We start from the raw sequence: 24558 nt of genomic DNA on the forward strand, positions 1-24558 counted from the left end.
TGGCAAAAGTGCAGAAGAATGGTTATTAAATAAATGATAGTGGAAAAGGGGACAAGTAGTTATTCATTTGGGGTCTTACGTCAAGCACAAATTTAAATTTAAAGTGAATTAAATTTAGAAATTATATATAATTAATATAAATTGGAAAAACCTTTCTTAATATCAAAAATCCACAACGAAAAAGACTGGAAAATTTGACAATATGAAAGTCACAGTTCTGTAGAACAAATGACTTATAAAATTAACAGACTTCATAATTCCATTTTTCATAAAGCATAAAAACAGGCAAAACCAATCTATGTTGTTGGAAATGAAACAGTGGAAGAGGGGTGGAAAGAGCACTAGTAATTGGAAAGAAATATGGGGGTAAGAGAGCATCGGGGTCCTGGTAATGTATTTCTTTAATGTGTTTTTCTTGATCTGGATGTTGATTACATGAGCATGGTTCAGATTGTAAAATCTCAGAGGGTATAGACTTACGATATGGGTACTTTTATGTGGTAAATTTAGGGATAGGAGTGGCATGAGAGAATAGTGAGAGAAGGAAATGGAAGAGATCAAGATGAAATTTTACTTTTGATTTTAAATTAATCTAAATTTTATAAATTTCTCCAAGAAGCATGTACTATTTGTATAATTTATATTTAAAAAAGTGAAAATGAAAAAAAGGCCACATATATGGCATATAACTTTAAAGTCTATAATTTAAGTCAATCTAGACAATTCCATAGGGCATACTTTACCTGTGTATCTAATGTGTTGGAAATTTCATGTGCACCAACATTTACTTCATCCAACTGCAAGCAAAACAAGTTTCTGGCAACCTGGACGAAATCTAAAATTTTTTGAACACATTTCAGTAAAAATATAGTGTTTAACTTCATCTAAATAAATTTTACCTTTTTCTATATGAAGTTGAAGCTATGTGTTATAATTAATGCTTAAAATTCAACTTAAATTACTTTAGAATAGTATTGACTCAAGTGACAGATAAATAAAAGTCCAAATAAAAAGAGAGAAACTGGTTTTAACTTACTTCATTTAATTCTGCTGAAGTTAATAAATCAGTTAATAATAAAGCAAATTCACATCACGGGCATAACTATTTTTCCAATGATTTATGAGTTGAATTTTTTCTGAAACATATGACAATATTATGATTCAGATTTTCTAGCTGGAAGAAACTGAGGTTTAATAATAATAGCTGTAGCAGCTAATGTTTATATAAAGCCTCTATATGTGAGGCACAGTGCTTTACAATTTCATCCTCAGACTTTTTCTCTTATCCTCCCCATTTTATAGTTTGAGACTAAGACAAATTAACTGTCTTAAACTGTCCAAGGCCACCTGGCAAATAAGTAGCAGAACCGGATTCCATTTGAGGTCTGACTCAAAGGCATATACTTCTGATTGTTATCTGATACGGCCTGATGCAGCCCTAGCAAACTATAAGCTTCTTTGGACATGGAGTAACCTATTTATCTATCCTCAAATGTTTTTATTTTGGCTACTGTATTTGTAATTTCCATGGATTGTTTTAATGTTCTCTAAAGTAGGATTATTTCTATTTTACAATATCTTACTCTTATTTCATGATGTCTCATCTTTGCTTATCTTTTTAAAGGTGGTAATTAGGGTTTACCTGAGGTTCTCTTCTGCTCTTAAAATATTTCCTTGTTTCTGAATTCCTTTTTTTTTTTTTCTATTTGTCTAATAGTTTGGGGCTCTATATTTTATGTTGGGGGATGTCTCCAAATGTCTGTCGACCCTTGGCTATGAGCTCATATCTAAGAAGAATTAGGCACCAAAACGCTGATTGGAAATTTCGTGTGCATAACTTGCCTCGCCAACTAGTGGGTTTCACTACAGAACTAATATTTTTGTTAAGCTTCTTAAAAGAGAATCCTACAATCTCTTGCCTAGAGAGTATAAACATGGCTGCGAATTTCACTGAGCAATCTGGGTATGTGCTGTGAGTGATAAACCACTATACACTCCCCCCAAATCTCTGGGCTGCTGGCAACTATAGGCCCAAACCCTTCTGGTTTAATTTTTCAAGAGAACACACTTATTTTCTCTGAGTGGTTAGTACTTGCTGGATTGCTTGAGAGGGGGCAAGGAACAGTATATATAATTGCTTCTTATATAGATTTCTAACAGTAGTGTTTTAAATGCCCTGCCTACCTCCAGCCTTCAGAAGTACCTGATGCTTTCAATTCCTAAGCCTTTTCAGGGACAAATCAGCTTGTTCCCCATTGTGATTCCCTTATCTCTTCAGACACTTGGGCTTTACCTGCCTCTGATCAGCAATTTATTTACTTTCTTCATCTACTTTCTGTTCTATTTATATATTGTGGTTTTAGTATACATGCAATTCTGCTTCTTGTTCTCCCTATTACTTTGAGGTGATTTTCATGAAGAGAGGAGAGCAAATATATCTTTTTTTTATCACTTCGAAACCAAGAAGTGAATTTTTTTTAGCAATACTGATGCTTTTTTAAATGACACAATGTTGCACCTATTGCATAAGAAAAAAATTTAAATACCTAATGTTGTCAAAAAAAAACTGTTATATTCAAATATTACTCGTGGCAGAACAAATACATGTGGTAAAATGTCTCTGGAAAAGAACTTATCAATACATATCAAAAGTCTAAACCACTTGTGGGGATTTATTCTAAGAAGAAAAAAAACTATGGTATTAAATACAGAATTCTTTATATCAGCTACTGAGAAACCAATTATCAACATTCCCAATAGTGGAAAGGCTTAATATTATGTCAACTAAATGTGTCAACATTATATTACCTTTAATAAGTATAATTACACAGCATCATAAAAATATTTATCATATCATATTAGCTTAAAAAAAGACTAGAATTTCACTGCAGCAAAATTAGGACTTGCATATTTTGTATTTTTTTGTTATTACTAAAGCAACGTTTATGCGAGGAATAAAAACTGAAAAAGAATATGATAGAATGACGAAATTTTAGGGCCAAAAGATTCTAAGAAAGTCCTCCTTTCTGTTGAGCAATTATTCTAGCTGAGTCTTTGGAGTACTGGTCAAGGAACTTGAAGTCAATGTGGTCTTATTTTTCTCCTTCTCCTTCTAAAGAAGAGGCACTGTTAATAAAAATGGGTCACAATAACTCTTCAACCAAGTTTCAGTGGTGATACAACATAATAGACCTAATATTACCTCCAAAAGACACTGTCCCCTCTGGATCTACTTGCACTTGCTGTCTCAGGGCTTGGTGTTGTTCCTCTGTGGGCTGAATACCAAGGTAATTTAGAGCCTGGAAGGAAAGGGACTCATGTTAAGCAATTTTTCAAGTCTCCAAAGAATAAAACTTTTCATTACAATTTTATTTTACAATCCAGTGAAAAGAATCAATATCAGGAACAGTGACTAGAATTACATACCCAAAGAAAGTCTGCTATTTATGGATTATTTTCTATAAAATATTAGCTTCCTAATTCCACCACCACCTCAATTTTTAAGGCTAGCACTTTAGCTGATCCTCGATTTATAAGCATAGCCCTAGAACCCAAACTCAAACTACCTCTTAGTTTAAAATAGATGATATGGCAGAAGAAAAATAGCAAGGAAATCCTATTGAATCCAATTTAACATTAATTTATATAAGTAGTACTCTAAAACATGGATATTTTGTTAATAGCTTATATGTGAGGCCAAAACTAAAATTAATAAAAATTGAATTAAATACCTAATAGTCTAAATTTTAGCTTGTTTATGACAAGGCTTACATAAATAGTAATTAAAAAAATTTTCTCTAGAAAGCTTCTCTCTACCTTCTACTTTTAGCATCCATAGCCAACTAAAAATTCATAGACTTCTAGTTAAATTCCGACGTCCATTGTGTCCTTGCTCTTTTGTAACGGAACTATAATTTTATGCTAGAAACATTCTCATCCAGCTAAAAGATATTTCCTAGGCCCTTCTGTAGCTTGATGAGGCCATGTGACTACGTACTGGCCTAGAAGATAAAAGGCAAGGTACTGTATAAGAAACTTCTGGGAAGTCTTTCAAAAGTAGTGGTTGATACTTCTTGTCCCTTTTCCTTCTCTCTTTGGGCTCAATTAAAAAAGAAAAAAAAAAAAAGAAAGATGGAAGGAAGGAAGATAGGAAAGTTGGTTGGTTGGTTTGTTGGTTGCTGGAATTTAAGTAATCATCCTAGTTCATGAGCTACCTCAATAAAGATGGTGGAGCAGAAAGGCCGTTGAAGCATGGGTCCCCAAGACTACAGAACCTTCATGCTAGCCCTGGATTACCTTCTCTTGGACTTCTTTTTAGTGTGAGAGAAATAAATTTCTAGTGGAAACTACTGTTATTTTAGGTTCTCCAGTTATATATAGAAGAAAACCTAATCCTAATGAATACGGCCTGATTGGATGCTCTATTATTGGATTCTGGCAAGAACATATTCTATATCAATCATATTGAGACTAAAACATAGGTATAGTTTAATATTGGTAACTGTCCTTTATAAATTTCTTCCTCCTTTAGAATCTGTTTAGTCATTCATAATTTCATTTATCAAATACTTAATATTTACTATTTGTCAGGCAAAAGGACACACAATATATAGCTGTTACTATTTCTAGGGTGAGAATAAATTGTAAATAAATGCAATTAGTGCAATAGGTAATTTAATACAAGACTTGTACAGGATGTACTTTGGCAAAAACAAACTGGTTAATGTATACGTGGTTGGGTACAATGAGAAAAGGAGACAGGGCGAAGGAAGAACACCAGGAAAGATTCCTTCAAAAGTAATACAAAAAACAACATGTGCTCCTTATCGTCAAATACTCATTAATATTTGATTGGAATATATATGTATGCGTGTACATATACACACATTTTTTAAAGAAACAGTATTTTCTTTACAAAACACATTTCATAAAGAAAGAGACTTGGTTGAAAGCTTTCTCCATTGCTTACCAGCAAAAACCGTTATCCTAAGGTGATTGTATTCTTCCTATCCATGATTTGATGCCATAACTACAAGTGTCTGCTAATAATATGTACTCGTGTGCATTTGAAATTTTACATAAATAGTATAATACAAAAGGATAATCTTATGAATTATTTTTATTTTTCCTTCAGTGTTATGATTTCATAATTGCTCAATATCATTATCAACAAAACTAGTTCAAATATATTAAATGGAAATGGTACCCAATTCATGACTATACTATAATTTATTACCCATTCCCTGATTGATGGGCTTTTTCAATTAGTCCAGCATGGTTTTTAGAACAAGACATTATACATGTCTGCTAGTACAGGTGTGTGAAAAGTTCTCAAAGCATGTCCCTAGAAGAGGAAATGCTGGGTCATAGGGTATGTATTGTCAACTCTATCAGAGTTTGTAACTCTCCAAACTAGTTGAGCCAACCAATTTACCCACACCACTAGTATATAAGCATTCCCATTTTTCTACATTCTTAACTGCATTTTGTGTTTCCTCAAATTTTGTCAGTATGTTGAATATAAGAGTACAGTGTTTCTTATTTCAAATTCTCCTAATTATAAGCAAGATTAAACATCTTTAACATGCTTATTTGCAATGTTTTTAATTCATAAATTACTTAGCAATATGTTTTAATTTTCATACATGGAGTTTTAAGATGTAATTTTTGTTAGGGATCCCTAATCTGGTTACTTTCTCCCATTTGTGAAAACCAAAAACGTTCCCAGACATTGCCAAATGTCCCCTGAGGCAAAAAGCCTGCATCCTTGTCCCTGAGAACCACTGCTCCAGAGACAAACACTAATAACAGTTTGGCGTACGATTTTTCTGACTTTTTTCTATGAATATAGCACTTATATATAAAAAAACATACAAATCATGTTTTTTGGCAAAAATTAAATTACAATATATACAATGTTCTACATTTTAAAAAATTACAATATATTACATCTGTCTATTCTGTAGCTTTTAGTTCTTTTGCAAAGTTTTTAAATTGCTATAATAGCACATTAAAGCTTAACATTTAAGTATATTTACATCGGATTTCAAATTTAACAAAACATTGCAAAAGGCCCTTCTTCCCAGAGGTAACAACTGTCATACATTTGGTTTAATATCCCCAAACATTGTATTATATAATAATTGATGTATACTAAAAACATATATGTAAAAATATATGTTGCAAAGCAGGATAATAAAATAAAACATCCACGAATCCATTTAGGAATTACAAAACTGAAAATATTGTTAAATTCTTGTCACATACGCCTGTCCAACTCCATTGGAGATAACTACTTCTAATAAACTGTGATTATCATTTCCATATTATTCATTTTTAAAGGATTTATCACATACACATATATCCCTAACCTGCTATTTTGTTTTTCTGTTTTTTAGCTTCATAAAAATACTGCAGACAGACGGTCTTCTAAAACTTGCTTTTTTTTTCATCCTACACTACGGTTTTATCATTCATCTATGGGGTTATATACTATTGTAACATTAATGCATTCAACTTTAGTGACATATATTTGATTAGGTTGACATGCCACATTTCATTCATCCACCCTCCTGTAGATGGACATTGGGTTTTCTGCTTACCAGCAATGCAGCAATGAACATTCTTGTACACATCTACTACAGCATATAGGTAAAAATTCCTGTAGGGTATATACCTAGGAGTGGTATAGATGGGCTTTTTTCTGATTGATTTGTAGAGTTCTTGATGTATTTAGCATTTTATATGTTATGTGTTTTATAAGTGTTTTCTTTCATTTTTGTTCTAACTTTTTACTTTTTTATATTCTTTTTATGAAGTTTCTTATAGACAATTCCAAGGCACATTTTTACACCATTGCTTCATAGTTTTATAAATACATATGATGAATAGTTTTTAAAATATTTTTAAGTTTTTATTTTTGCATAAATTGTAACATACTGTACATATTAATATGTGACTTTGTTTTATTAATAGATTTATTGATAAATAATTCACATGTCACAAAAGTTCACCATTCTCATGTACAGTTAAGTGGCTTTTAGCATAGTCACAAAATTGTGCATCAATCACTACTATATCTAGAGTAAAGTATAAGTGCTTTATATGTTTGAAAGAAGGGTAAAGAGTCTGAGTAACTTAAGATTGATTAAGTTAAATGTACATGTTAAAAATTTAAGATAATCTCTAAAAGAACAGCAAGAGAAGATATAATTTCTAAACAAGTTGGAGAAGAAAAATTAAATGTGAAATAACCAAATAACAATCAAACATAATCGAACCAAAGAAAACAATAAAGATGGGGGAAAAAGAAGTGATAAGAACAACAAAGAATTTTAAAATCCAACAATAAAAATAAATCTAAATGCATTATAATGAAACTAAATGTAAAATATGTGAAGCAATGGGAACTCATAACACTAGTAGAAGTGAAAATTGGTAAAAATACTTTAGAAAACAATTTACCAATCCAACAATTATTTTCTGAGTATATACTATGAGCAAAGCACTTTTCTAAGAGTTGGAGAACCAGAAATGAAAATTTGGCCACATGCAGTAAAATTGAAGGTAAACAAACTCTTCAACTTCATAATACTTTAGTAATTAACTTTCTAAAAGCATATAATGATAAACTCAAAATTTCAAATATAGTCATCTCTTGGAGAAAGGGAAAGTATATATAATATGATCAAGAAGAAACACACAGGCAATGTCAAAAGTTCTCATTCTTAGCTGGGCAGTGGGTACATATGTATTTATTATTCTTTAAATTGTACATGTACAATCATTTTGTGTATGATTAATATTTTCATGTAAAAATATAAAATAATTTTACAAAAGTAATGCAAATAAGATCACAGGAACTACTCAATATACAGTGATTCTTAATATATTAATAATAAAGTTGCAAAATGCAATTAACTATAGTGTAAACTGATCTAGAGCTAAATAAACTTCGCAATAAGTAAAGTTTTGTTTAATGTAAAATTTACTCTGGACAAATACAGCATGTCAGTCAGGCAAGCCATGAATATAAATTGGAAGTCATTTATTTTTTATCAAAAAGTATGTTCTAATAATTTCTTGAATAATGTCATTTTTTTGCCTTAAAATGCAAATTTATTACTTGGACAAATAACTGTTCTTAACTTTTTCTAATGTCTGAATGATGAATTTAAAAGATGTCATTTCTGTACAATATTAGTCACATACTTCCCAATCTAATAACAAAACATTTTATTAACTATAATGAGATATTGGGTATGCCATTGCTCACCAGAGCTTTCTTCAAATGTTACAGAAATGGCAAGAGGTAAAGTAAATACCAGTGAAATGGCATCTGTATCCCAAAGCATCTTTCTTAGGTACAAAAATATAGATAGTACAGAGGAACAATAACTCTTCATTTTAAGCCAGATAATAAATTGAATCTCTATTTGCTATGTTTACCATACCTACTAATAAGTTTAATATTGGAATCAAATGAGACATAGCACTTATAAAAATACCTTAAAAATATATCACTACAAATAACTATGGTGAAATTATTTAAAAACATATAAAAATCATTCTTAGAGTATTCATAGAAAGAGGTAGTCCATTTTTTCAGACAACGGCTTAACAAAAACTAGTCCAGTGTTAGAAATCAATTTCCAGAATATCCTGATAAAAAACTGTCTACTTAGACAAGCAAAACTAAGAGGATGTCATAAAGACAATGCCATTCATACACATGTCTTAACAAGTACTTTCCCTCATCAAATTCTAACTTCTCTGTTTTTCTTAAAAATTGTACCGAGTGTAGTAATTAACTAATAACCACATAATCAGTCAACACCTTTTCCTTATGAACTCTTATTATATAACCATTCTTCCAGATACTATATGCAATATATTTATAGAAGATAAAGAAATAAAGATATAATTTTATTATATTTTAAATACTTGATCACATTGTCCTTAAAATGTTTTTCTCCTTTTAATTTTTCTTTTAAAATCATCTTAAGTTTCTTTCACATATAGAAGCTATCAATGTTTTACTTTCCCTGGGACAAATTTTTGGTGCATGAGTATACTGTTATCATCTTCTTTACAGTTTAGCATTCAACCATTTTATTCTTTAGGATTTAGTCTCCCTTTACTTTTTTAAAAAATTGAACAATGGTGTATTACTTCCTTACACTTACTTCTATTATATATGAGGTCTACTATACTTTGTCATAATGTATTTCATATTTCCTTTGATCCTACATTGTAAAACATCACATTTGTTTTATTCCCACACAGGAAGAAACAGATTAATTTGAATGTCAATTTAGTTACAAAAGATTTTATTTCCATTTTGTACTTGTGAACAACATGAACTGCCCAACTTAAACATGAATAAATTAATTTAAATCCAAACTGCCATTCATTTAATTGCAAATAAATAACTCTTCAAGAAACTAATGGCTCTAGTCCTTTATCCTCTCCAAATGTGAAAATACTTCCTTGCTGTTGTTTTATGAAAGAGAAATGGACATTTAAAGTATTTACCATTTCCAGTTTCTCTGCCTTCAGGCGAACAGAGGGATTTAGAGAAATCTTCTTTCCTTGTGGTCCATAATTATCAGTCCAGGCAGGGGCAGTATCTAAGAGACAACAAGGGTGCACATTAATTGGAAATTTAATTGGAAAAGAACTTTTCATTTGACAGGATGTGTTCTGGGCTCCTGCTGTTCAAAAAATAATTCTGGCTAATCAGTTGGCAGTTTCACTTTTGTTTTTATGATTTTTTTTCTTTAAGTCTAAAATGTATCATACTGATCAGTTTCACTAAAAGATATGATATAAAAAGAGTGACCAATTATACATTAAGTCCCACGGAAATATTAATTTAAAAGACAAACACATATCCTACTATACAACCCTGTCATTACAATGCCTTACTAATTATAAAATGAAAAGTCATTTTTTCTTCCAAAGTAAGTACAATCATATGAGAAATTCAAAAAGGTCATGATATTTCTTTGCCTGGCAAAAGTGGTTTTGTTATGTGAGTTCTGGAAGTAATATAGAAAAACTCGAAAATGTGAATTGCTTCAAGTTTACACATAAAATATAATGTAGACTCAGAACTTCTTGAGCTAAACAGAGCATAAATGGACTTTCAAGAGTTGAATTTTATATACTTCTCACCTGTTCTTTAACACCTTCTCAATCTATCTTTATTATTTAGAGGAGGCTTTGTCCTTGCTGGATGAATAAGAAACCAGGTGCCACATGGGACTAGACCTTGAAAAAACTATTTGTTTTAATATGCCGAAGTTCGTAAAACAAATTCCTGTAATTCATGTCAATTCTTATATCTAAATTGTCACAATTCTAAATACACTTTTAAATGATATTTTACTAGTTCTACATAGAAATAAGAGGAAGAGAAAAAACTTTTTAAAATGTCACATCTTTATGCAGTGTTTTCATTTTTTTAAAATTTCTCAGAGCATCTGTCTCTAAGTACAGAATGATTTGCATTCTTTCTTAAGAACATAAGAAGTGCATACGAAAATAAATAGTCTTCCACTAAACCTTTAACACATCTTTAACATTCTATGTAAAATCTTGACTATTGCTTATATGTGTCAAGATCATAAAAAAAAGGCTACTTACTTGTAGCTTCAAATGAAATCAAACGTTGAAAAAGACCGATTTTCATATAAAAGAATTTTTTATAATTTTTATAAAAGCAACAAAGTTTCCTTTGTTATTGTGATACCTAATCACTGGCCATGGGATAAAAAATACCATATGTATATATTTTTTCTTCTAAAGTAAGCACAGAACCAGCTTAAAATGGTCCTATCCTGTTTCTAACAAGAGATCGAGTTGCTGCTCAGAGACAATAGACCAAAAACACAAGTCATGCAGCCAAAGTATGTACAAAGGAGAGAACTTTGACCCCCAGCTGTATCAGGAACGAAACTCTTGTCCCCTCTCCCCGCCCCCTTGCTCATGGAATCAAAGGACCATGATATGACTGGAACTGGAACACTGGAAGCCTTTCAGAAGCAAAGGGTCTGTTGTACAGGAAGATCCTGTGCTGAAGCCCCTTCCTACAAATGGCCAAGTCCCGAAGCTCTCTGATCAAAACCTGCACTACCGGTGCTTCGGCACACTAGCCTGTTCTCCCTAACTTCTAACTCTCAGTCTCTCAATCTTCCCCTTTGAAAACCCTTGATTAAAGACCATTAGGGAGTTTGGGTTTTAATCAACAGCTTCCCGTTCTTCTTTCTTGGTACCTTCCAAATAAAATGGCTTTAATTTCTCCAATGCAAACCTGATGTTAAGTGTTTGGCTTAGCTGTGCATTAGGCTGGCAGACTGCCACTGGGTTCGGTTCGGTTCAGTTTGGTTTGTAACAAAGAGAAATTCTGTGCCAAACCAAAGTATAGCATAAAAGGTGAGCACAAAGTAGAGTGGTATAGCAGACCAAATTGCACATAAGTCAAACTTTATTTTTCATTTTTAAGATTTGAACTTGTGAGGCTTAACAATGACTTTCCGCTTGGTGCCTGACCTGTAATAAAGGCACACTAACAATAGGTGGGCCCAAGCTAACCTAATTATGGTCTCAGACCAAGACTAACTGGTGAGTATCAATTACTCAGTTCAAGTGCTAAGTGTGTGTGGAAAGGTGAGAGAAGACAGCGAAAGAGAGCACATGAGAGGAAGAGAGAGGGAGGCACAGGGACACACACCGTCCACACATACTAAGAAGGCATGTGTTCTCACGTTTTCCTATATCTAGGCTTAAAATTCTGCTGTGTAACAGTAGAAATAACAGAGGATTAGCTCTTATTTATTCTTACTTTTAGCCAGGCAGTGTGCTAAGTATTTACATACATAAGCTCATTAATCCTTACAACTACAGTGACATAGGTATTATCATTCCCATCCCAAAGATGAACAGACCAAGGTCTCAAAAGGTAAAGGAACTAGCCCAAGATCATACACTTAAGTAGGTGATTAAGTTAGAATTCTAATCTCTTGTGATTCCCTAAGCCAATGTTTTTAAACGTGTCAATACCCTTCACGGTCAGTTGTCGTATTGGTAAAGTAGGAAAAATAAAACAGCCTGCCTTATAAGAATTGTAAAAGTAAAATAAAAAATCACAGAAAACTATGAAAACTATAAGGTATTGCGAATGTTAACAGAGACATTGAACTTATATAGATTTAATGTAAAGTTATAGCAACCCTCCATTTAGTAATATGCAATCATAGCTTAACAAAATCTCTCTTTTAGCCAACCTTTCCCTAAACTTTTACTTTTGAGCCAAAGCCTTAGGAGGATCTGCACATAAATCCAGCATGCTATGGTAATTCAGAGTAGCTTGACCTGAGAAACCCCTCTACAGACAGCTTTCCTTATGTGCCTGGGCTTCTTTCAGTTCTGGCCTCAAGCTCTTCATTTGCTCCTCTCTGAGAGAGACTTTTCAAAGTATGGCTTATTATTCTCTTGGATCTTGTCTTCCTATTTGAACAAAAGGAATGTTTTATAAGGGCAGAATCAATACAATTTGGTTGGTTAATACCATGAACCCTCCCTAGACATTTTTCCCTATCACTGCTTTGTTTCAATTACAAAAGCCTTAGTGCAGGCTTGTGTTACGCTAAAGTCAATGATAGTATTTCATGTATATTCAGATAGTATGCGGATTTAAAAAATTCTAACCAGTTTTACACTTTGGAATGATTTTGAGATGGGAACTGGTATAGACTTGCCTTATTACGTTTATTTTTGTTAAGGTTAACATTGAAACTCATTTGTATTTTTTTAGTAAATACCGACTGGCTGAAGGAGGCTGGATGTCATGGGCAAGGATCTAATTTGGGAACAATCCATAATTAAGCACTGATAACAGACACAACACAATATATTTTACTTAGAGATAATTTAGAGTTAATTTTGCTTTTTTTCCCCCAAGAAACATCTGACCTACTATATTTATGTTCAAGTAAGAAAACAAACTAAGTCGATGCTATTTCTATCCTTAAAAAAGTTCCATTTTAATTGCATTTTAATATTTACTTTACATACAGCTTACTCAAAGATATTTTTCATTAAATTATTTTTCTATTACAAAATCTAGCATCATTTCTTATAGTCACTGACATAAATTTACCTCAGTTTTTTCATTACTCTGGGATCCTTGTGCTCTACTCGGATCTGCCTCCTAGGGTCACCTGACGTCTAGCTCATCCTTATTTCTTTGCTTTAGCTCATGGTGCTCCCATCACTGAGGATGCTCTTCTACCTTCATCTATCAATTAATGTTTACCACCTCTCAAGATCTGATGATATCTGCTGTTTGCCGAGAAATTCTGCATATTGTGACAAATCCCTTATCATATACTAGCTTTTGGGATGGTGGGAGGAAGCAAAAATTGAATTAAAGACTTAAAGCTTTCACTTCTGCTCTGAAAATATGCCCTGGGAGTATTATCTGAGCTATACACTAGTCCGCAGGGTCTATGATATTAATAACAGCAAAATTTGTTGAACGTATGCTAAGTATCAATTACAAGGCTAAGTGCTCAATATGCATGATCTTGTTTAATATTCATAATAATCTCATGAGGCAACTATTTCAACGTTACACGGCTAATAAATTGGGAGTTAAGATTTGAACCTCTAAGTTTCCATTCAGAGCCTAGTGATTTAACCACTGTGCCTTCCCTACTCCATTCATGCCACTTATTACTTTTTCCTTAGTCCACTTTGTTCATGGCTATACACAATTTTTCAAATGTGTAATTCATCCACAAGACAGTATGCTCCAGAGTACTAAAACCACCCATAACCTGCTCTAATTAACATAGAATACTGCAAATAGTAGTTATTTGATAAAATAAACACACACATATACACACACGCATACATTTCTTTTTCTAATCTGAATAATGAAGGTTTTTTATTTTGACTCCATGTTTTATTTCATAATATACTATTACATATCTTATGGAAATTATCCTCTTTCATGACTCCTATTGAACTATGTTTTCTACACATATGGCATACTCAGTAAATGCTTACTGAATAAATTAAAGGCTAAAAAGAGGCACTGAGTAGTTCAATTACTTTCAAAATTAAAAACAGGTTACACAAAAGTCTCCTCACTATTGTTTTGCTTCTTTCATTTATCTTTTTTTTCTCACATGGGTCCCTAGTTTAAAATACAAACAATATATTGAGAGAATGAAAATTGTTTATATAAGGGAATAAAATTAATAAAGTTCTAAGAGGCAACAAATCCCACTAAGTAAAAAAGGCATATTATGTATGGCTAAAGACTTCTACATATACACTGGTAAATATTCCCCCATCAACAAATCTCACTAAGTAAAAAGGCATATTACGTATGGCTAAAGAATGCTACGTATCCACTGGTAAATACTCCTCCAAATCAGAGAAAACTACTATGGGATCTATCGTAAATTCCTGTTAAGTATAGTAGCTATGTGCTATGGTCATGATGTTTGTATCCCCCCAAAATCAATATGTTGAAATTCTAATCCCTAGTGTAATAGTATTAGGAGGTAGAGCTTTTAAGAGGTGGTTAGGTCATGAGGGTGAAGGCCTCATGAATGGGATTAGTGGTCTTATAAAAGAGAACCCACAACATCATCCTATAGTTCCTTCCACAGTGTGAAGAGAAGATGAAAAGATCTGCAACTGGAAAACAGGCTCTCCCCAGGATCAGACTGGCACAATGATCCTGGACTTCTAGCCTCCAGAACTCAGAGAAATATTTTTTGTTTATAAGCTACCCTGTCTATGGTATTTTGTTATAGCAGCCCAAACAAATGAAGTTACTATGTAATTTATACTAATTCTTCCTTATTTTGTCATTCTGATCTAGATAATACTATTAAAAATTGAAAAATGTGGGTAACAATTTGCATTATAATTTTTTCCTTTTTATAAGTATAGTTTTTAAATCATTGTTGTGTTTAACTTTTAGAAATAATTTAAAGGGAGAAATTTTTCTTCACATTTGAACCAATATGCACTTTAAAGCTTGATAAAAATCCTTTTTTTTTTTTTTTTTTATGGGTAGCTTATACAACCCTTTATTGTTTTAAACGGTAAATCATTTCATGGTAATTAAAACCCAGTAATATTGAAATAATAATACTGATTTTTTTTCTAATTTATATCTACATAACCTCTTCCAAAAAAAAAAAAAAAAACCCAAAACACTTCTTTTCTTAAGGTATGCTCCCTTCTATAATTTCTCTGAAAGTTGCATTTAATATACCTCACCAGTATTTCACTAAAAGGGCAGGGCAACCTAATCTTGATTTATAGAAGAATTTTCATTACTCAGTTTCAACAGCTCATTGATTATTATAGCTTCATAGACACCGTTATGATAACGCACCTTTGAAATTTTCAACCTTTTGTTCAAGAAAATTTTCAATAAAAGTCATAATCTAACAGGGACCACTGCACAATACATTCATTTTGCTCTTTTATTCATTGAAGGAAAAAAGCCATAATACATCCTTCTTTAAGTCTATTAAGTCACATTATGTACTTCTCATCGAGAAAGAATGAAAAAAACAACAGGAATGAGGAATTAAATGCTCATTTACCTGTATTAGACATATTCGTAGGGCTGTTGTCTGAAGAAGCAACTAGAGGCTGTTCTGTTTTCTTGTATCCAGTTTTTAACTATGAAAGAAAATGAGGAATATAAAATGTCGTTTTCTAAAGTGGGTCAAAGACCAGATTAGAAGCTCATGTTAACATAAAAAGAATGGTTAAAATAATTAAAGCAATATTCCAAAAAACATAAAACCTCTACAATTTTGGTATACTCAGAATTAAAAGTAACAACTGCTTTCAGCTCTACTATCCAAGGACAACAAAATATAAGGCCAAGTACCTTGTCTTTAAAAAGGTATTAAACTCCAAATGAAAAAGTATAAGGCTGACAGAAAATCATATACTCTGTATCTGATTAGCATGTTACTTAAACTGAAGTTACCTTTGATGAATTGTTCCACTAACTGAAAGCCTGAGTTTCTTATATTACTTTACAGCTAACATAGATTTAAAGAACATATGCTATATTTTATAACTTTGATTTGTTAGGTTTCTGTAGTAATTAGTTATTTATTATACTTATTTTGATGCAGAAACTCCCCCTTTTGTGTGAGTTTACTAGGATGAACTATATTCTAGTGTACACATGTGAGGGAGCAATATCCACCTACACTGGATGATTGAGATTAGCCTCACTGTGTAGGAAAGAAGCTAAGGAACAAAAAGGAATACTGCCTGTCTTCGGTCAAGCAGAAAACAGAAATAATAATGAGTTTGACCATATTAAGGACTGTCTGAAAATAAATATGACATTCCTAATATAGTTTTGAGTGCTATTTAGGTATATCTTTGTGATGCCATTCCCGATCATGATTTTCTGGACAAAAGACACGCTGACTTGAAAAATAATATTTACTGACAGCACAGCATAAAAATCTTAACAGGAAAAAAGAAAAAGATCTTTCAAGGAAATACCAATTTATTAACAAACTATACTGTATGTACATAACAAATACAAAAACACATAGGGGATTTATGGACTACATAAATAAACATAAATTTAAGATTACCTGATTTATCTTAAAAGAAGGCGAAATGGCATCTGTAGTTTTGGAAGTGGATGAGATCTTTGGAATTAGTATTTCAGGGGGAGAAGAAAGAAAACTAAACATTGAGGCCTGAGGTCCACATTCTCCTGAAGTTTGTAAAAGGGATGTGCATGATGGATTTTCTGGATGACTGCCATCAGATTTTTGTCTTATGAACGCTAGCTCCCAGGCAGATTCTGACCTGGCATGAAAAAAAAATCACTTTATGGATATAGTACGATTAAATTTTAAGATGATGTTTCATATATTATTTTTTTAAATACTTCCTTTAGGGTCTAAAGTATTTAATACATCTTAGATTACTATTTTAAGGAGACATGCTAAATGACTCATTTTATCTTATAGGTAGCATTGTTACCTCAACTTGGCTCTAGTAATTATACTTTTTGCTTCTTCAAATGATACACCAATCATAGATTCCTTGTTTATTGAGACAAGTTGATCTCCTGGCTTCAAACGTCCATCCTAACAAAAAATAATAATATTTGTAAAGAATATTTACAAATTAAAAAAAATTAATGGATACAATTAAAGCAAAGTTTTAATAAAGAATTTCTTAAAGAAAGAGTAAAAAGAAAATCTTAGACAAAGAACCTCAATAGCAAAAAGTTTTGATTAAAGCTGGGTTTGCTAATATACGTGAATGAATGTCATAGTTCATGTATACCTTGAATAAGATTGCACACTAAGGAATTCTTAATATTTGAAGACATAACCTGGTACGCCAGGAAAAGAGACCTATTTTTAAATCTCAGTACTATGATAGAGATATAGCCCTGCTCCTGTGATAAAGTTGGCCGCACAATCCTAGGATATTTGAGAATACAAGATATGTTCACTTTGGTTTCTGAGCATTCCTGCATCTTTCATCCCACCAAAGCATTAGGATTTATTCTATAGGAAGAATTTTTAAAAATTCAATCAAAGATCTTAATTATCTTGATACTACTCATATTTCAGCTTATGGTCAAACATCTACTTTATTGGATCTCCTTAGGTCTAATTGGTTGTGCAAATAGCTTTGGTCATGTCCTACTAATAATGACCACTTCTAATTGGCTTTGTCTTTGCTAAGTTCCAGCTCTGCCTATAACTAGCCTAACGGAACAAGAGCATATCAGTTACAAGATTTAATGTGTTTGTTAGGCAAGTTTCTCAGTTTTTATCTGTCTTCTCTTAATTCAAATTGGAAAAGAAGAATGAGCTCTCTTCATTTTCAGTTCCTAAGATACTTCTGAATTTATCATTTGTACAAAGAACACATTATTTAAATAACAAGGGAAGAAGCTTATGTCATTAAAAAGCTAGATTTTCACCTTATGGCATTTAAGCAAATTTCACAAAGTCAAGGAAATATTCTTCTTCAAAGTCTTCCCTAGTAAGGTACCTGATCTTTGATCCAAACTATATTATATACAATAATGTTGATTTATGTTTACTTTACTGCTAAATAACAATAATTCTTTTTGTTTTTTAAAAAAGACATTTAGTGCTCTTACACCAAATACTGAGTATACAGGAAAATGATTAAATAAATGTAAAATATTTACCAAAAAATATTATGGAAACATGTTATTTCAAATAGCGTGTAAAAGATATTATAATCTAAATGCATAATTATACTACAACCCTTCTGAATTATAAACATTACAAAAAAAATTAAACCAAAAAGACAACTTAATTTAAAATTTTATATAAAATTTGAAAATTAAATTGGATTTTATAAATATATGATTAAATATAACTAGTAAAGTCAGAGAACATAACATGCATTTGCTACATTCACGAGTGATTTTCTTCCTTCTTTCCATGGGTAGTAAAACACAATAGTAATGCTAGAAAAGACAAAGCAATATGGAGGAAGTATCTACCATACAGATTCTACATGTTCCGTAAAATGAAAGAGCTGATTTTGTAAAATTCTGTAAACACAGTTCTGTATTCCCTGGGCCCAAATCTTATTACAGAATTTGGTTACATATGCATTTAAATCAGCTATACCCAAACTATACTTAGACATTAATGTGCAATTTAATATGCTAAATTTTAGTTTGAGGACAGTCATTTACTCAAGGTTTTAAGGTGAAATGGTAGCAAACAACAAAAAAAAAACCTTGTTTGACAAAATAAGGCTAATAGAAGCATAAATAAAATTCTAGTGTGCTTATTCCCGGGTGGGAGGGTGAAGAATATAATAAAGGGAAAGCACACAGAAGCCTTGATAGTACTTAAATTTCTAATTTTTAAGTCAAGTGGTGAACCCTAAGTGAATTCATAAGTGTTTATTTTATTATTATGCTTTGCGAGTTAGATGTGTGTTCCAATATCCTTTTGTATGTATCAAATATTATACTATAAATATGAAAATAAATTTCCAATCCCCCAATGTTTGCCCCAACAATGTGCCTAATGAGCTGAATTAGATTTTGGTTCTATGTTCTAAAACTAGCATTCAGAGTAAGAATCAAATAGATAAGTTTTTAATCTAATTTTAAAATAAATTAATTAATAGAATCAAATATATGTCATTATTAAATCCAGATCTAGACCATTTGGAATCTGCAAAATAATTCCTCATTAGAATGAGTTTAATAAGGTAGATTGTAACTGAAATTTAATGACTATATTGCTATTTACTTGTATCCGAAAGCCTGGCAACAATTGAGGGGGAAAAGGGAAAAAATGAAGAAAAGTCCTGCTTCAATTGTGTAAAGCATTTAAAGGTCACTGATATGGAAATAAAGACTTTTAGAAATGGGGAGGTGAATAGTAAATATTAGGTTACTTTGTGTTAATCTAAACATTGTTAAGTTTAACAGTTCCTTTCTTTAATTAAGCTTCCTTGAATAGAGAAAATTCTACAATGACTATAAGTCAGATGGCACCTCAACTGTCTTTCATTTGGGCAGGAGCTTTCAAAGGCAGTGGGCTGACCTGGAAAGAGCATGAAGTTTGGCAACCGGATAGACCAGAATTCAAATTTGAGCTCTACAACTTGCTTGTTAGATGTTCATATAAAAGAGAGAGACAGAGAGAAGATAGGGGCGGAGGAGTACAATCTCCTCCAGAAGGAACACAGAACCAAATTCTAAATTGGTTGAAGCAGCTCTTATATCTATGTGTCTTATAGAAATCACAGTTGGTTGTTAAGGTTGCAAAGAAAAAGGCTACTGAAAATAGAGGTAGGCAATAGGGTTTAGGCTGACCTACTACCTCCCACATTCTCCTCTCACGCAGTACAGAAGAAAAAGCTCTCATAAAGGCAATTTAACATATCTTGTATTAAAGTACACTGATGCACTGGAGTAGCATTTTCCAGCAGGACAAGAGTCAGGAGAGAGGAAGAATAATGCCTTCTGACTTTGGCTTCTGGTGTTTATATGTATTTTTCTTTCTAAAAAGTTTTCACAGCAGTGGTTTTTTTTCTTTGCTTCCTAGAATAAAATCTTAGCTGATCATGTGAATTTCTGAACCTGCTTAAAAGTCAGAACCTGCAAACTAAAACAAAGCTATTTCTGTACAAGTCTGGCATTCAAAACCAGTGAATTCTGCCCCAGCTGGATTAATGTATATGTGAAGATAGTAACTTCAGAGGCCTCTTCCACAGTCTAGATTCTGATTCAGCAGTTACTGAGCAACTACACAATATGACAGTCAAGGTGCCAAGCACTTTCACATGTCCGACCTGAGTCTGAATCCTTCACACTGACATTTATAAAGACTTTGAAATAATAATGTATTTCTGACCACTTAAACACTTCTACTAAAAACTACCAACTGTTCATTTTCAGATTATAATATTACACGGTTTTCTTAATAACATGTTACCTTCTTATCAGAAACCACCTATACAATCTGACTCTGATTTAACTGACTCATTATTCCTAAATACTAAGAAGTACTCCTGCAAGCCTTTGGATCACTTTCCCAGGCTGTCAGAAACTGTCAACTGGAGGTATCCTTTTAATACCAGTTATTCATGTGAATCTAAGCAAACTGTTTAACTTCTGTGACTTCATTTTTTCAGCTGTAAAGTGGGGATAAATACCTTTCACGCAAAGTTGGTATCATAATTAAATAACAAATATAAAAACCCTACCACACTATATTAAATAAAGGTGAGTTAAATCAGAATCACAAATCTGTTATTGGCAATTTTCACACAGCTCAAATTTAATCCTGTTACTCTTAAATTAAGAATCTGTGATGGCTGCTCACTGGTAGAAAAGTTGAAACTCCTTAACTTCCCAAACCCAGCAAAACAAACTAGCTGCAATCTACTTTTTCTAGTCTCATCACCCACCTTCCCTTTTGAGCATATAAATTCTTTATTCTAGTCTCAGAAAATGTTCTTCAAACCTTAATGCTTTTATACACATTAATTTCTACCAAGAATGATACCACCCACCCCGCCACTTCTTTATCTGATGAACTCTCTTAAACCTCACAGCCAAAATCAAACATTATCACTACTGTAAATTTTCCCTAGCTCCCTAGATTTATTAATTGTTCCTTTCTCTTAGCCCCTAAAATACTATTACTTACCAATATTACTGCACTTACTTTGTACTGTCATTATATTTTACTATCCTTATATCTTTTTTCCTCCCATTAGAGAATATTAATTCAGCAACTTCCAAACTAGCAGCCCTGATACTTTCAACTGGCCAGAACCACGTCCTTTTTGTGGTTGTTCTCCCAGAATAGTATCAGGTACATAATAAATCCACAATAAATTAATAAGTTCCAGGAAACAGAATAAATTAAGGTGGCTTTAACGGAGATAATAATAGCAAGAAAGGAAAAAGAATGACATTGCAAAGTGAGCCCTCTCAACAATTACTTCTTCAGCTCCACCAATGGGACTAGTTTTTTTACCCTTTGCCATCCAGAGGTCCTGGTCCTATCTATCTAAAAACTCTTGGTCCCAGTTCCAGTGATATGCTCAGCACATTCTGAAAATAGACTTCCTCTGAAAGTTAAATATGCCCTACTTCAATCCTTTGTGAACAATGACTAACCATTAGTATCTATATCTTTGTGATCTTTGCCTATACCTATGGGTTTTCACTAAAAAAAAAAAGTTGTGAATTTATCAAATCTAAGAGGACACCGATTGTAAGATGTAACATTATTTTAAATATCACTAAGAGAAAAACATGCTGCCAATACATTATGACTTGATTGTAAGACCTATCTCAATTTCAGAGAGAAAATAATATATCAGGTTTGAAGGAAAGCATTTAATTCCTGCCTCCTTTCCTTACACTACTAGCAGAAAGACAAAGAAACAAATATAAACATTTGAAAACTTCAAACTGTTGTCCAGAATCTGATATAAAAGGCCAAGAGGAGAGATACTTTGGTGTGGATCCCAGATGGTGGCAGTGAAATGGTAAACAGGCAGATCAGTAATTTGCAGAAACATGACAGAATGACTAAGAATGAATGACTCATTCATTCACTCACTCATTCATTCATTCATAAATATTAATTGAGCAATCTGTATGTGTCAGACATCACATTGGGGACTAAGATTTTTATTGTGAATAAAAATCAGGCAGAACCCTTGCATTTAGGAAATGCATTGTCTATGGTTCAGGTGCAGTAGATAAAACAATCACAGAGATAGTTTACGATTACAAACTGAGATAGGTGATATGAAGGGAAGGAAGAGGATTGAGAAGCACATGTAGCAATCGAAAACCTGGCCTAACCAGGGGGCGTGGGTGGGGGTCAGGGAACACATTCCTTAGAAACTGGTCTTTGAATTGATATCTGAAAGTAACAGGACAAAGGGGAGGGAGTGAGGGCTGAAACAAAAAAGAACCTGGGCCCTTCTAGGAACTGAAAGAATGTCACTCTGGAAGCATAGAGATGGAGAGCAAGAGAAGTCAAGATCAAAAGTCACATTTTATAGTAGTATTAGTAAGATAGGTTGGGAGGTAAATAGATATGGTGCATTAAGAGCAGATAAAGATATTGTGAAATCTAATAAAAACTGATGGTAGTTTAAGTTATGTTAATGGCAGTGGAGATCAAGAAGACTGGTGGGTTCATAAGATATTTTGAGAGTAAGTCGTCAAAAAGTCAACAATATGTGCTAATGAATTGGTTATGGGTGTTAAGGGAGAGGTAGTAGTTAGGATGCTATTAGGTTTTCTTACTTTGTGCAAACAGAAGGTGTCATTCACCAAGATTGGGAACATGGAAGAGGCCCTGTTTGAGAAGAGATGGGCAGATGAGGATGTGGTACAACTATCATGAGTTCTGCCACAATTATGTTGAGTTTGAGATGCCTTTAAGATATCCAAGTGGAAACGTTGATGAGGTGATTAGATATGTGGGTATAAAGCTCAAAAGAATATCTAGGCCAGAAAAAGTCAAAGATTGAATGTTGAGGACTCCAGACTGATATGGACTGGCTGTTAGGGTGAAAGGAGTCTTGGAGTTTTCATAGTTCCTTAACTCAGTACCTAGTGTATTTCTTCTCTACCCATAGACTGCCTCTGGCTCTTAGAGCTTGGCTAATCTTTCCTATTTGACCTGGATGTTTTCAAGATATCCCAAGTTTAAACTCTGAATATACTTTTCAAAGAAACATAATATTTTAGTTACTGAACCCATATTGCATTTCATATTTGCCAGGTGGAAAACATTTGTGTGTATGAGGGTGGAGGGTAGGGAGGTAACGGCTAACCATGATTAATTAAAGATTCCTTCTGAGTTTCAATAATCCCCTAACATATTAGGTTTAGGGATATAAATAGATTATAATTCGTCTATAAGTTCGAGATTGCCTTATTGTTAGTTCTGAAAAAATATGTTAAAATTAGAACAAGTTAAAGTACGCATATGCATTTAAAAAAATATTAACAGTTGCTCAGTTCGATAACTTAATAAGGATAATCTTACGATCCCATGTTCCTTATTCCATGAATATACCTACTATGCATAAATTTTGTGCAGACTAGGAATTTATTAATGTTCTAACACAGTATTTAGAAGATGGTAAATGCTATTATTTATTTTTAAAATATTTTAAAATAAAATAGCATCCACTTTGTATTTGCAGAGTAAATATGCATATAACTCTCTATCATGAGGAAGTATGCAAAAAGAAGTGTAAGCATTACAAACTTCCTCTTTTCTGTCTGTACCTTTCACTATTTTGGCTGTTTCTTGGACAGAACCAGGTAGAGTTAGAGAACATTAATAACTCTGTGCTGCTCTCTAGTGGTAAATATAGAATACGATCCATTACAGACTCCCTTTTAATACACTTTCAAATAATGAAATTTTAAGAAAGCCCGTAAGAGGAAATATATATTATGGGGATAATTTCTTAGTCTGCTATCACTGACAGCTGATGAAAAGTCACTCAGCACTGCTGCCATCACTTATTACTTAAATTACAACTATTTTTCATGGGAATATAAAAGCACAAATTGATACTCGTCTTAAAAGAAAATTTTTATCACTTGTTAGGTCCCGTGATCTATTATTACATTATATCAAGTGTAGTCTAAGAAATACCTTAGCTATACTGAACACACACGCATACACACACGAATGCACCTCATCTTCAAAACTAAAGCAGTACTAAATATTTTGATTCTTACAAGAACAATTTCATTTTTTGTTTGAATTTATTTGAACTTAGCATTTAAATATGTTCTTATTTGGTTAATAATTTAAATTCAATAGCCAAAAGTTTATATCATTATAATGTCCCAAATTCATTGAATAATACATACAACTCATGAATTTGGAAGATACCTTATTATCTCAGCAAGCCTGAAACAATTAAAGTCACTTCTATTATTTTGGAAGTTATTAATGACTTCTAGTTATCTAGCTA

At 32.5% G+C, this 24558-nt stretch overlaps 1 protein-coding gene across 10 annotated transcripts in view; it reads right to left on the minus strand.

The window, feature by feature from the left end:
* Nucleotides 1-24558, minus strand: part of STXBP4 (syntaxin binding protein 4) — a 149539-nt gene that overhangs the window by 115149 nt on the left and 9832 nt on the right. For all 10 annotated transcript variants that reach the window (XM_036223394.1, XM_036223393.1, XM_036223388.1 and 7 more), the window contains 6 exons: nucleotides 17056-17162; nucleotides 16659-16878; nucleotides 15636-15714; nucleotides 9535-9629; nucleotides 3203-3299; nucleotides 744-835 (listed from right to left, as the gene is read on the minus strand). In XM_036223394.1, coding sequence (XP_036079287.1) covers nucleotides 744-835; nucleotides 3203-3299; nucleotides 9535-9629; nucleotides 15636-15714; nucleotides 16659-16878; nucleotides 17056-17162 — 690 coding nt within the window. The remainder of the gene's footprint in view (nucleotides 1-743; nucleotides 836-3202; nucleotides 3300-9534; nucleotides 9630-15635; nucleotides 15715-16658; nucleotides 16879-17055; nucleotides 17163-24558) is intronic.

The sequence above is a fragment of the Rousettus aegyptiacus genome, unplaced genomic scaffold (assembly GCF_014176215.1).
Source record: "Rousettus aegyptiacus isolate mRouAeg1 unplaced genomic scaffold, mRouAeg1.p scaffold_m13_p_6, whole genome shotgun sequence".
NCBI classification, from domain to species: Eukaryota; Metazoa; Chordata; class Mammalia; order Chiroptera; family Pteropodidae; genus Rousettus; species Rousettus aegyptiacus.